The sequence below is a fragment of the Lissotriton helveticus genome, chromosome 6 (genome assembly GCF_964261635.1).
Source record: "Lissotriton helveticus chromosome 6, aLisHel1.1, whole genome shotgun sequence".
Classification (NCBI taxonomy): domain Eukaryota; kingdom Metazoa; phylum Chordata; class Amphibia; order Caudata; family Salamandridae; genus Lissotriton; species Lissotriton helveticus.
In genome coordinates this window covers 893,269,883-893,284,765 of record NC_136067.1, presented here as the reverse complement: position 1 = coordinate 893,284,765, position 14,883 = coordinate 893,269,883, and the positions used below count along the sequence as shown (strand labels likewise).

General features: G+C 41.2%; 1 protein-coding gene across 1 annotated transcript in view; it reads right to left on the bottom strand.

Moving 5' to 3' along the window:
* Window positions 1–14,883, bottom strand: part of LOC144761580 (amine sulfotransferase-like) — a 290,526-nt gene that overhangs the window by 96,629 nt on the left and 179,014 nt on the right. The window contains exon 5 of the mRNA XM_078646879.1: window positions 11,088–11,182. Within this exon, the coding sequence (XP_078503005.1) occupies window positions 11,088–11,182 (95 nt within the window). The remainder of the gene's footprint in view (window positions 1–11,087; window positions 11,183–14,883) is intronic.

Here is a 14,883-nt window from a genome sequence, read left to right as displayed (position 1 = left end):
ACATTTATGAAAAGCCAGAATCCATTCAGGGGGACATAAAGACTGTTATTAAAACAGCTTATCGTAACACCATTTGTATGTTAAATGCAGGGCAATTGGATCATAGAGGCAAATTGCAGCACAAATTTTATTTAACATTTACTGTGCATTTGCAATGGCGCTTCTATCTGACAAGATTCAGATTAAATACACTGCATTTTCTTTTCGCTTTCCCGAAACAAGGGGGGTGGTGTGAGAGGCTTCCCCCTTGTCCTTGTGATGACAAAACCCAACAGTGTACCCTGCACCTTGTTTTATTTTGTTCCCTGTATAGAGATCCAAGAATCAGGTTTATTAAACCTGTTTTACTTGGTCTTCAACCACGCAACTACAGGGAAGGATATGAGTATTTGCTATCGTTGCCCTCAGCCGCTGTGTGTAGTGCCATGCTCAGTTTTATTAGATTGTCGCTTAACATCAGAAAACGCTATTGAAAAACTTGGGCTGTTCTTACTTTTTGCACTATCCACACAACTATTTGGCAATATTATCTTGTTGTTTGGGCGTAAATTCTCTGAGTTTTAATGTACTGTTTACATATGGTGGTGTGAAAATTGATTAGTATAAGCCCCCTATCATAAAGTGGTTGTTCTTATTTTTATACATTTCCTATAATTGTTTATTTGGTAAATGTGGATGTCCGAGCTACTTGAAAATGCTAATATCAATTTTAGTTTATGTAATGATGTATAACTTGTTTTTTAATAACTGTATACTTTTATGATTCTGTTGTTGAATCGAATAAAGTTTTATGAATCGAATCGAATCGATATGGAATAGAATATTGCCTAAACATTTGTGCTTTACTTTTCAAAGCTTACAACCTGTGAGTGTTTTCTATCATTTTTTTGGGTTGATTTAGTTAGGTTCAGCAAGTCTCCAATGTGATGATCCACCGGAATTTGATCCACAAATTAATCATCTAATGTATTATAAGCAGAGTGTGTATTATAAAAACAAGAAAACAAAAAAGCAAACTTTGCTAAAACATATTGTTTCACATCAAGGATGGTAAGTCTTTCCTTGCTAGCTGGTTTATATCATATATTTAATGCCAATGTTGGTGCACAATTGGCCAAGATGAATGTGGAAAACATTCCATTAATTTACAAAAATATTTACTGTGTAAATAAAAACCGTAATTTATTAAGGGCAAAGCAAACAGGCATATTCATGATATTCTATCCATAATTGAGAGAGTGAGGGGTATTCATTTCATAAATAGGGACTTGATTTTATCTAAAATGAGTCCATTTTAATTCATAAAGGTCATCTGTATTCGTAAAAGTATATATTCCTAAATATCTCTTTAGCTTCTGGTTAAATAATGGCTGCAGTTCTAGGAGTAAAGTGTCCATAGTAAAGTAACATAACAAAATCTCTGTTTTTAAATGATTAATTTCTTATACCCTCCTCCTGAAATTGATAACAAATATTAAAAACCCTGCCCTGGGCCTGCAAGTATGTTCTTGAAAAGAATATAATATCATCTCCATACAGCTTGATTATCAACATCTATCAACAGGGGCATTATTTAACATCTCACTCCTTATAACAATAGTAATGGTCTCAGTAAAAATGCATATACTATCCGAGACAAAGGACACCCCTGTCTTGTTCTACGATTTTCTTTACAAAGACCTATACCAGTGGAATTTGCCACTAAATGAGCCTTTGTTCTTTATACAAATTAGATATTGTCTCAATAAACAGGGATGGCAATCCAAATGCTTTTGAAATGCAGAAAAGGCGTTCCCAAACATCAAGATCAAAAGCTTTCCCTGCATACCAAAAAAACTAAGAGCTGGAATCTTTTTGTTATTAAAAAAAAATGGAATGACTCAATCAGATAGTTCATATTAGGAGATAATTGCCTGCCTGATTTAAAGCCATTTTGTTCTTCATTATCTGATAGAGACTTCTAGCAGCAGATTCCTTACCTTAGAATATTCACAGGTGTCAGGAAGGATCCATAAATATTTGAGCAATTGCCCTTGCAGGCCATTGAATGGCATAGTCAGGCTCCGCCTGGCATCATCTGTGCTAGTGACATGCGTATTGCCTATACATGCACCACCCCAGAGTGATGATCTCTTTTTGTTCTTTTCCATGCCATCATCGCAAATCCACATTGAGCTCCCCTCAGTAATGTTTTGACTAGCTCCTGCCTTTTTGTCAACGACTGCTGTCCTATTTTTGTTGTTTTTGACAAAAATGCCTCTGGAAAGAAAACACAAATTTAAGCCTTGTGGAGCTTGTTATAGACAGATGTTACTGACAGACCCCCATTGAGACTGTTTGTGGTGCCTTGAAAATGACAGCGACTCCACCTTATATGCGGAGTGCAGAACTATGAACCTGAAGGCCAATCAAGAGGGGGCCATGAAGCTTTTGGATGGTCATCGTGCGACTCCACGGTGCTCTAGGTCCTGTTCGTGTGGGAGGTCTTGGTACTGCTCCGGAAATTGCTCAATTTGGTCCTTATCCTGCTGCAGGACTTCTTCTGTGAAGTTCCTCAAAAAAAAGAACAAGTAGTTGAAGCACTGTTCATCTTTTCCGCGGTGCTGCAACTCTTCAAACAACACAAGGGAACAATGCCACAAATCCTGACCATGCTCGCAGGTGGTCCTGTGTAGTGGTTGTAAGATACTAGTTCCGCTCCTCCCTTCCCTGAATTTTCCAGAGTCAGAGTGCCCCCCACCCGACTCTATGAATTTTTGGAGGCCATGAACCTCATTTTTTGGGGGGGGTTAAACCTATTTGTAGCACCTTCAGGTTCCATGGGTTCAGGATTGTCTTCGACTGGAGTTTTGCTGGACATCGACCTCCGCATTAGTCGACCCCATAGGATATCTTCGTGGATCTAGGTTGGCCTTGGTCACAAATTTACGTCCTTCTTCAGGGACAGAGACAGTGGCACGGTTCCAATCGTGCTAAAGTCATTGTGATGCCTGACTTTGATATGGAGCAGGACTAGGCCCACACAGTCTGAATTGGGGATAGAGCCTCATTACACTGAAGGGTTCATTGAGGAACACAAATGGAGGTGATATGAGGATCACTATAACTACACTGAACCCCTAGCAGAATCCATGACAGTTGACAACTAGTATGAGGACCTGGCTGATGCCAGTGGTCTTCAGACCTCACCAGACACTGGCCTCCTCTTTCCTCCCAGACTAGCTATGGAAGATGAGGCTTCCTTTGAAATGGTGGTCCAGATGGTGGCTGAGGTCTCGTTCCTGCAGCTGCATGTGGTTCAAATCAAAATCAATGTTTTGACTGATGTTCTTCAACTGGGGGCATCCCCATCAGAAGCTTTACTACTCTTCAGCAAAACCTTCACTAATATACTGATCGGGGGCTGGCCCCAGCCTTGCACAGGTACTCCTGTGCCAAGGACCATTCCTTGCTACCATCTTCCCACTCCTGGGGACATAGCCATCCTTTAAAAAAAGCCACTCTAGTTAAGACCTCTCAGTAGTGTATCAAAATTAAAGCCTAGAAAAATATTGGCACTACTAATTTTTTTGAGACTCTGGCAAACACTCAGCCTACTGTAGATTTTATCCGGACACAGCAGCTTCTAAGTATAAGGAATGGATTAACACTGCAGTATCCTTAAATGGCCCCTAAAAAATTGGGGAGAAAATGTAGACGTAATCCCACTGTCCCCTGGTTTACAACAGAACTAAGGGCCTGATTACGAGTTTGGCGGTCCATCAGGCCACCGAACAGACGGGTGGTCCGCCAGCTGTATTACGAATACAGCCATGGGACTGCCACAGGTCCTTAACAACCACCAGGGATCATGGATTCTGTGCTGGTGGCGTGGTGGTCAAATGCCTTAATATGCTTGGCAAGGCCGCTGCGGCACGCCAGGCATATTACGAGTATCTTTACTGCCTCACTTTCAATGGTGGTGGGTCTGCCTTTAAAAGTGTGGTGATAGGAAAAAAAGGGGGCCCTAGGGACCCCTATTGCCTCAGGCGCATGTGATGTATGCCGGGGGGACACATGGTGTGCCCCCCTATCTGCATGCACCCTTTACTGCAAGGCAGGGACTTTACAGCGCATGGCGTGCAGGAACGGACTTTGTGCCTTTTTATTAGGCACCTCTGTGGGAACGCCAAAGGACTGGCTGTCAGGCCACAAGATTACTCATAATCTCAAACAACGGAACCGCGGGATGGCGAGAGAGGAAGCAAGGACTTCAAACTTTAAATTACAGTGTCAAATTGCCTCTCGACCCGATAAGAAGGTTCATGGAGCACTGACTCCTTACGTTTCTAGCTTATTTTCAGAAATACTGACAGAGCTTTACATAATAAAACCTTACCAACTAGGTATCGTATTTTTAAAATCACTTTTGTATATATTCATGGATTCTTTCACATATTGATAGCAACATAGTGAGTGACAGAGGGATCCTACTCAGTCCTGATGAAGAAGCCTTGAAGCTTTGAAACATGGTGACTTTCCCAAGAGAATCAGCACATTACTAGAATGATGTCTCCGAACCACCTTTTTAACAGTACCAGCCTGTGACCAAATAAAGTTTCTTTAGTCTATAAGGCCAGGTACCTTTTAATATCACACTTTTCATCCACCCCTGACCCTTTCCACTCACTACAAATACACGTCATATAGCACTACAAAATTAAGTGCTCCAGCGTAGTCGCCAGTCGTAGCACGCACCGTCCTGCAGCGGGGCGGGAAGACCCCGATGATGAAGCATGACACCAAGGGCCCTTTTGGTGTGTGAGGGGTATTTTAACAAACACAGTCTTTGCCTTGACTTCTAGACATATACACCCCCCAAAAAAACTCTGTGAGGTGGATCCTTTTTGTGTGTTAAATGTATGCAGGGGGGACACATGGTGTGCCCCCCTATCTGCATGCACCCCTTACTGCAAAGCAGGGATTTTACAGCGCATGGCGTGCAGGAACGGACTTTGTGCTTTTTTATTAGGCACCTCTGTGGGAACACCAAAGGACTGGCTGTCAAGCCACAAGATTACTCATAATCTGGGGTGCAGCCGAAGGTCGAGTTTGGTGGTCCTGGAGCTGGCACGGCCAAACTCGTAATCAGACCCTAAGACTTTTTAAGCAAAAGTGTAAGCGCCAACAAAGAGCATGGAGGTAAAAGTATTGTGAGATAGAAAAATCTGAATACAGGCAACTTTTATTTATTGGAACATAAGTGGTTGATCATAGAGAATAAATCTAAACATTATACAGATAAAATCAAAGGGCCATATGAATCAAGCAAATTCGCATTTGCAAAGGCCTTTGCGAATGCAAATTTGCTAAATGGTATGTATGAAGAAAAATCTGGTGCAAAACAAGGAATCGCAAAATTTGTGATTCCTTATTTTGCAATTGTATTTAAGGAATCACAAATTTTGCGATTCCTTAAATGCAATTTATGAAGCAAAAAAAATGCAAATTGTCCTTAACCTCTTGCATGCTCATGACAAGGTGAGCTCATCATGAGGCACACTGGAGCTGTGCTCATGACAAGGTGAGCTCGTCATGTATAATGGGATTATCAATCAATCAGCATAGGAGGTGAAAAGCCTTAGCAGCCAAGTGGTTAAGGAATCGCAAATTACCACCAACTTCAAGTTGGTGGTAAGTTGCGAATTCCTTGAAAAATGCACATTTTTTCATTTTTTCAAAGTGCCATGTGACGCACATACATGCCCTTAGGGCATGTTTGTGCGCCACATGTGCACCCATGCTTATTTCAGGGATGCAACAGGGTGTCCTTTGGACACCCCTGCACCCTTGAACTTATTCTCAATTTGCGATTCTCAAATTGCGAATTGCAAATTGAGAATAACTTCCCATTCATTCCTATGGACCTCCTGACCCATCGAAATGAATGGGAAAGTATTCCTTAATTGCGATTCGCAATTTGCGAATCGCAATTAAGGAATACTAAGAATTCGCAAAAAAATTGGAATCTGTACATACATACAAATTTGCGATTCTGAAATAGCGATTTCTGAAAACTCGCTATTTCAGAATGGCAAATCAGCTTGATGATACATATGGCCCAAAGTGGCCGATAACTCTGCTAAGAAGGTATTTAATACAGTCAAAATACTTGCTAGCCTAGTTACTCCCAATACTCTTGTACCGGATGAGACTATGTGTAACACAATAGCAAATTTCTTTCAAGACAAGTTTTGGGAAATATATTGTAAGTTTAAACCCAGCTACAGCACTAATAATTGAAGTGATTGCCTGGATAAGTTACAGACATTCTAGGACACATTACAGTAGTTGCCTTTGTTGTTGGAGGATAGAGTTAAGTTGCTTATTGAATCTACATTATCTGGCTCACCGTCAGACCCCTGTACTCCATTTCAGACCACCCCACTATACTCTTAAATTCAATTATCCAAACAGTAATCTTTACAACTCTTTTGCAGAAAGTGTCTATTCTTCCCCTATTGAAAACACTCTCGCTGGACCCCAAAGAGGTAAAAAGCTACAAGCCCATCTCTTGACTTAATTTTCCAGCATAAATACTGGAAAAACATCTTACATTTGGACTCTCGTCATTTTTGGATATAAATGAAACCCTACATGGCGCGCTGTATGGTTTCAGGAATAACCACAGTACAGAGTCAGCACTGGTTACCACTGTCGAAGAAACTGGAATGATCATAAAGGGGCTGATTCACAGAACTAATCTGAGATAAAATCCTAAACTTACTACTTTTGGTATTCACATGAGGCATTTAGTTGTAGTAAAGTTAGGACAGGTGTACCGGTGTTGTCATATTTCTCCCTCCAGGAAGGTGGAATCATACCTCCCACACCAGTTACCGGCGTGGAGGTATGATTCCAAGGTGTTTGACACCAAACACAACATGTTTCCATGCAGCCATTTTAAAGTTAGCATTTACCACTAGGCTATAATGCACTTAAGAGTATATGGTTGGCTGCATCACAGAACAACCCCGGAGAATAGATTCCGAAGCCTGCAGAGGGGCTCGGCTCATGCATGGACACCATCTCACATAAAACCCAGCACTCTGCCTTCAGGATTAATAAGGTCTGCCATAGGGCTGACTGATAGGTTATTATGTGCAGTAATATAAGGTAGATAAAGTGAACCTATATCTAAGTAAGGGGTGCATGCACCACCTTGGACAGGTTGCAGTAGCAGACCTGTGGTGTCAATTTGAGTGGTCTCTCAGGGGTGGCACAATACCTGCTGCAGCACCTGGGAGGCCTCTGGGGTATCTATGCCCTAGGTCCATAGTATACCATATACTAGGGACATATAAAGGTACCCCAGAATCCAATCTGGAGTGTACCTAAAGTACATGCTATCAATTTAGAGGAGAAAGCAGCTAGGCTGGAGTCCTCAATAGCATGATCCCAGCCAGACTAAGTTGACAACCAGCAAAACACCAGCAAAAAAGTGGGGGTAACCATGCAGTCAGATTCCACCTTCCTACAGGCACCCAGTTGACAGTAGAATACAGCACCATCTGCACCAGTGGAGGGACATAACATTGGAAAAATGGGTCCTTCAGTTTGTCCAACGGATTTACGCCTCCCGTTCCAACAAACCCTGCTACCACTCCCTCCATCCCCAGATCGGCTGACATGGCCACTTTGCACTCTTGCAACAGGAAGTATTAGCCCTTCTAGCCAAAGGAGCCATTGAGAGGGTGCCAGCCTCAGAAATAGGTCATGGTTGGTATTCCCTCTACTTTCTGATGCTAAAGAAGGATGGAGGCCTCAGTCCTATCTTAGATCTCCACCCTGTCAATTACTTCTTGAAAAAGGAACAATTCAAGATGTTTTCCCTAGCTCAGGTCTTATTTGCCCTCGAAACTGGATACTGGACTGGAGTTTTGTGCTTTTAGGATGCATTTTTCCACATATTTGTCCTGCCTGCCCACAGATGTTACCTGTGGTTCACGGTGGGCCAGGAGCATTATCAATTCCAATGTTTACCTTCAGCCTTACTAGTGAACACTGGCTGTTTACCAAGGTGATGGCGGTGTTTGCAGCATATCCCTGGACCTCTGGGGTTTCAGTTGATCGGCTATTGACGGCAGGCTCACCCTAGGCAGTCGACTCTCACCTACAGACTGCACGTACCTCCTGCATTCGCTTGGGTTAACTATCAATATACCAAAGTCACACCTAAGTTCCACTCAGTCGCTCCTTTACATCGGAGCTGTTCTAGATACAGTGCGGTTTTGAGCTTATCCTCCAGAACAGCTAGTTCAGGATATTCGGGCTATGATTCTGATGTTTCTGCGGCTATCCTGGATTTTGGTGGGAAATACTCTGAGGCTGCTGGGTTTCCTCTCTTCCTCGCATTTTATTGGTAAAACATGTCCATTAGCATATGCGGTCTCTGTAGTGGGACTCGAAGACCCAATGGGTACAGCATCAGGGAAATCTCTCCGAACTTTTCAAGATATCAGAGGGAACTGGAAAAAGACCTGCAATGGTGGCTCACAGAACACAAATGAGTCAATGGCAGGCATCGTTCTCTCTTCCTCACCTAGAGCTCACAGGGGTGACAGATGTGTCACTCCAGGACTGCGGTTGCCCTATATGGGAGATGAAGATCAGAGGACTCTGGTCATCGGCATTGTCTCAGCTCTACATCAATCTGTTGGAATTTAGAGCCCTTCTAGTTGGGTTGAAAGCCTTTCTTCCTTCGATCAAGGGAAGGCTAATTCAACTGTTTCCAGCCTTCTCCACCACCGTATGGTACTGCAACAAACAGGGGGGCGTAGGTTCATAGACCCTTTGTCAACAGGCCTTGCGTCTGTGGACATGGCTGGAAAGTCAGGGCATTTCCCTGGTGGATAAATACCTGGAGGGTTTTCTGAACATCAGAGCGGACAAACTCAAGTGTCAATGCCTAGAAGATCACAAATGCCATCTTCATCCGGAGGTGGTGCAAGGTCTGGTCCGAAATTAGGGAAACCCTTGGATGGATCTATTTGCGACCACCGAGAATGCGCAGTGTCAGCACTTTTGCAAGCTAGAGTTTCCAAGGCGGCTTTCACTCGATGACGCATTTCACCTCGAGTGGAGCTCAGGTCTTCTGTATGCATTTCCGCAGAGACCATTCCTGTCCAGAGTTCTCAATAAGATCAAGAATGACCAGGCCCAAGTCAGCCTAGTGGCTCCAGACTGGACACATAGAGTGTGGTATACAAAACTCCATTTGAATATCTGTCCTCAAGTTAAGTTTTCCATTTGAGAGGACTTCTAGCACAGCAACACAGCAGAGAACTACACCTGAGCCTGACCACGCTCCACCTTCATGCTTCAGATTGATTGAGTGGTGACAGTTGAGAGTTTTGATCTCACTCCAAAGGTATGTGTTGTATTTCTGGCAGCAAAGTTTTTCCTTTACCAAAATCGTCTACACCTGCCGATTGGACAAGTTTGTGTTGTGGTGTGAGTTCAAGTCTGTTGACCCTCTGCCTGCTCCCTTGTCCGAAGTCCTCTTCTTTATTTTATCCCTGGCCTGGCAAGACTTTGCTATGAGCACTGTGAAAGGATATCTGTCTGCCATTTCCGCTTTCATATGGCTGCTGGATTACCCTTGCCTGTTTAAGTCACCTGTTCTGACTGGGGCCCTTAAAGGCTTGCAACATATGTTTTCTCCTGGACCCTTGATTATGCCAATTTTCTCATGTGTCACCTTTTAAGGCAATTCAAGGCTGCCCCCTTAGGCTCCCAACAGTAAAGACTGCCTTCCTTGTGATGATAACATCTACTAGATGGGTTAGTGAGTTACACGCACTTTCCATTAACCCTACATACATTTAATTTTCCCCAGAGAAACTCGTTCCAAGGACTCAGACATCCTTTTCATCAAAAGCTAGTGACACCTAATTACCTTAGGCAAAATATAACCCTGCTTCCCTTTTTTGCCCTTCCTCATCTTTCTAAGGAAGAGGAGAGACTCCACCACCTGGATCCAAAAAAAGCAATATTGTTAACAATTGCTCATGCCAAAGATTTCATGGTGGATGATAAACTCTTTGTTGGATTGGAGGGAAAAAGAAAGGGAAGGCAATTCAAAGAAGAACCTTATCCTGATGAATCATTCTCTGCATTAAGATCTGCGGCACAATGGCCAAGAAACAGCCCCCTAGGGCGTATAAGCTCACCAGAACTACAGCTACAACTGCTGCATTAGCTACAGGAAAGCCAATCCTGGACATCTATCAGGCAGCTATTTGGTCATTGCTACACATGTTTGAGAAACACCTCTGCCTCGACAGGCAGGTCTGGCAGATGGGCACTTTGCCAGTTTGATCCTCTGGGACTTCTTAGCCTGAACAAATCTGCAGACCCACCTCCACGGAGGGATGTTGTTTTGATATCTATTGTAACATAAGGAATCTGTGGCTAGAAATCTTCATCAGATGAACAAGATACTTCCCTTCGGTAACGCTTTAGTCACAGTTTCCTTACTGACCCTTCCGTCCTCCCTGTTCTGTGGACTGTCTTCTCTAACTTAAGAGATCCTTTCAGACCTCACTTTTAGTACACCAATCACTCTACCTCAGTAATTGTAAGTAAATTGTTGTCATGTGAGTGCCCATTTATACCTGTAAACTGTAAGAGTGCGGTGAGGATCATGGAGGTATAGGTAGAAATAAATATCAGTAAGAAATGATTTGTCAACAAACATCATCAAATTGTTTCACATTACCTATGAATTATAGAAAATGGGCAGCAATGTGGAGAAACAATTTTAGGATGGATGTAGATGTAGCAATTTTAGGAATGACAGCATGGAACACTGCAGAACAAATGTCAATTGTATTTAGCTCATCATTGTAAAGTAATAAGGCAATCTTTCTTTTACCCAGAGCAACACATTCAGAGTGTTAAAAATGAGATGGTGAGTTAAGGTGTACAAAGGACAATCGTAAGTGTGTTGCCAATGCTCACTAATGAAATTACATACCATCTCAGCAACTATTTAAACATCAGACTGCACATTGATAGCTCTATTGTACTGGACTGTCAAATCTTACCTTAACCATTTCTTCATACACAAGAAATAGAATATTGAACTCGTTGCTGTGCTCATACCATCCTTTCACATGATCAAACCAGGAGTTTGCTGTTACTGTAGGAAAAAGTTATATATCAAAGTCAAAATTCAGCCTTGAATTTTAAATGTACAAGTGGTGCAGAAAGATATTACAGCATATTTCCATGCAATAGCACAGTTCCTTCTGATTATAAATGTTTCTGTAAGTGATTTTTGTTAGGGCTGCCTGAAATCTAAATTAGTAAAGACGGGGTGGGTAACCCAATATACCCTTGCGGGCTTGGGCAGATACTGTATCAAAAGCAAATTACCAGCAAGGGATTTATTTTACAATCTCATAGACAGCGTAGGGGATCTCTATTGAAAAGAATTTCAGATCCTAACTGTAGGCATCAGTTGCTGTATTATATTCAAATGTCCAATTATTCAGGACAGAGCAAAAGTCACAGTAAAAGGCTACCACACTAGCCAAAAAATAAAGATAAAAAGAGGCAACACAAGGAAATTATGTATCAAAATTGTTATTATTTTGAAGCAGTTATAAGGGTTCTTCATCAGTAGTTAGAGTAAAACATAATAAACAATTCTAATGTACAAGGAATACATTAATTTGTCCAACAGTACAGTAGAATACGTCCAAACTGTTGCATATGATGCAATGACTACTACTGGATTTGAGGTAAGTCACTGAAAGCAAGATGTCAGTAGTGGCATAAGTGGACGTGAAGGTCAACGTTTCGGTCTTAACAAGATAAATCACAAGACCATCATCAGGATGAATTGTTAAATATGTGCCTATGACCCTTGAGAACGAGGGCCTGCTTTAACTAACTGTCACAATTAGGAGGTTTCGTTTGTAGCAGAGTCACGGAGAGTGAAGCACGTCTCTTTCGACTTTGACAAAACGACAAACTAATATCTCCAAGATCTCTCATGAGTATAACGGTGATTTAAAGACCAAGTAATTCGACCCTGAAATTTCAGTAAAGCCTTTCAGTGAGAACCTGCTACAAACGAAACCTCCTAATTGTGACAGTTGGTTAAAGCAGGCCCTCGTTCTCAAGGGTCATCGGCACATATTTAACAATTCTTCCTGATGATGGTCTTGTGATTTATCTTGTTAAGACCGAAACGTCGACCTTCACCTCCACTTCTGCCACTACTGACATCTTGCGTTCAGTGACTTACCTCAAATCCAGTAGTAGTCATTGCACCATATGCAACAGTTTGGACGTATTCTACTGTACTGTTGGACAAATTAATGTATTCCTTGTACATTAGAATTGTTTATTATGTTTTACTCTAACTACTGATGAAGAACCCTTATAACCGCTTCAAAATAATAACAATTTTGATACATAATTTCCTTGTGTTGCCTCTTTTTATCTTTATTTTTTGGCTAGTGTGGTAGCCTTTTACTGTGACTTTTGCTCTGTCCTGAATAATTGGATATTTGAATATAATACAGCAACTGATGCCTACAGTTAGGATCTGAAATTCTTTTCAATAGAGATCCCCTACGCTGTCTAGGAGATTGTAAAATAAGTCCCTTGCTGATAATTTGCTTTTGATACATGAAATCTAAATTAGGCCTGGTTGGCTGGTGTTGTGGTCCTCTTGAGTTGGCCTATCCATACTTATCCAATGGTTGATTCAGCCTTGAGAATGAAATGTCAGTGATTTGCTTGGTGACATATTATCCAACAAATGATTTAAAAGCTAACAAGCTAACTGGTAGATGAGTGACCAAATATAAAATCACTGTGCGCTCTGTAAGAATATGATTATTATGAAAGCAAGCCCTTAGGTACATATGAGCAAAGATTGTAACAGGGCTGGAAAGTGCTGTTAGCAGAAATCATGTACATTGGGAGAACACATTTATTAGGTCATTCAAAAATCTTCTTTAAAATCAGCTTCATTAACATGCGAAGGCAAGCTTGTAGGTAAATATCAGTAAATTACGTGACAGGCCTATAAAGTGTTATCAGTTAAAATCATTACATGAAAATTGAGAACATGTTCATAGGCCACAGAAAGGCTGCTATAGAAACCAATGTCTAGCAGGATTTGAAGCGAACCCATTGGCACATAGTGATGAAGAAAACAACGGGACTTGAGAGTGTTATTAGTGGAAATCATTGTGCATGTGCACTGTGCAAGCACATTTGTTAGGTCACACTATAAAAGTGATGTAGAATCACTACACACTCCTTGCAGTCCAGGCCACTTGATATCCTTCTGTAAAAAAAAAAATGTTGTCCAGAGATTTTCATTTGTGTTTTTGTATCATTAAAGAAGTACTTTAGCTTGGGTAGACAATGCTATTCCAGGCCAAATTTTTCTGGGTGTTTTTTTGTGTTGCAGTGATGATGAATATTTGAGGAACCATGAGACCTACATACTTCATTTTGGTGTTAAAGCATAGATTTTGGGGGTCAGTAGTCTTGTAGAGACAGAAAATAACTCCCCAGAACAACCCTTTGGCCATTTTCTAAAATTGCAGCTCTATAATGATGTGTTTTAGCCATCATATTGGTAATTTATTTTAATAATGTTTTTGTTTCAGGTTTCCCATTAATTCAAATTGGTACAAATTAGTGAAGCAGGTGATAGCAGAGGATCTTTACCTTCTGACGGAGTGTTGCTAACTACAAAATCTGAGGACTCCTTCAACAAAGAAAAATGTGTCACATGGCAAACTAATCCGAAAGAAAAGCTAAAATGAACTGTGGCTGGACAGAATAGAGATTGAAATGCTGCAGAAATATGGGACGATGAATTTCACAAAAGATTGAAACTGATGGGTGAAGAAGATCAAATATATTATAATTGTAACAACAAGTGCTATTAGTAGTATACAATTTAAAATGGAAACAATTAGTCAAAAAGTAGCAGAAAACAGTGAATCACAACAAGAATCAGAGTCTTCTGAGAAAACAATGACAAACAAACCCAATGCCCATCCATTTAGAAGATCGATAGCGTCCCCTCGTCTACCTTCAGCAACTGATCCGAAAGCAGAGGATCTCCAATGTGTTATCTTTGGTTTAGCCAGAAGAAGGGCCAAAGGGATTGACAAAAGAATAAAGTAAAGGGTTTGTGAGTTACCAAGGGTAAACACATTTTTATCTGCAGCTAGTTTCTTCCATGATGACATTTTCAGGCAAGTAGCTGATCTAAACAGCGAGGTGAATGTATTTGCAGCAGATCTCTATGTGCACCCACACTGCATGTGTGCATACATTCGAAAATATGAATGTACAATGAGCTCCAAGCAGCAACGTAACCGACATCCATCAGTTAAGTTTGCACTCTTTGAAAAAGCAAATGAAGTTTTAAAGCCACTCTTGAGTGCTGGCTATGGGTTAACACTCAGTGAGGTCAGAGAAATAATGGTCAACTTTGATGAAACTGTATTGATCCATAATAATGAAATTAAGAATTTTTCTGGTGAGAATGTACAATGACAAAATTCATTTTTGTCAGTCCAACAAACAGAATGAGATGCTTATGCTGTTCTCAGCTTATTTGACTCCTGAAGTTCTTTCTGCCAAAATAGGATCACAGGATGCAGTAAAATCAGCAGGAACCATTTTAAGCGACATTCTGAAAGATTTTAATATTCGGACTTACTGACAAATCGTGTGACACCCCAGAACTCCGCAAATCATGGGAGTCAAGAAGAATGCCATATGCTGTCTTAACAATTTTTACATTATTGTTTAATATCAGCAAAGCAAAACTGTTACAAACTATTTTTCTTGAGTTCGGAG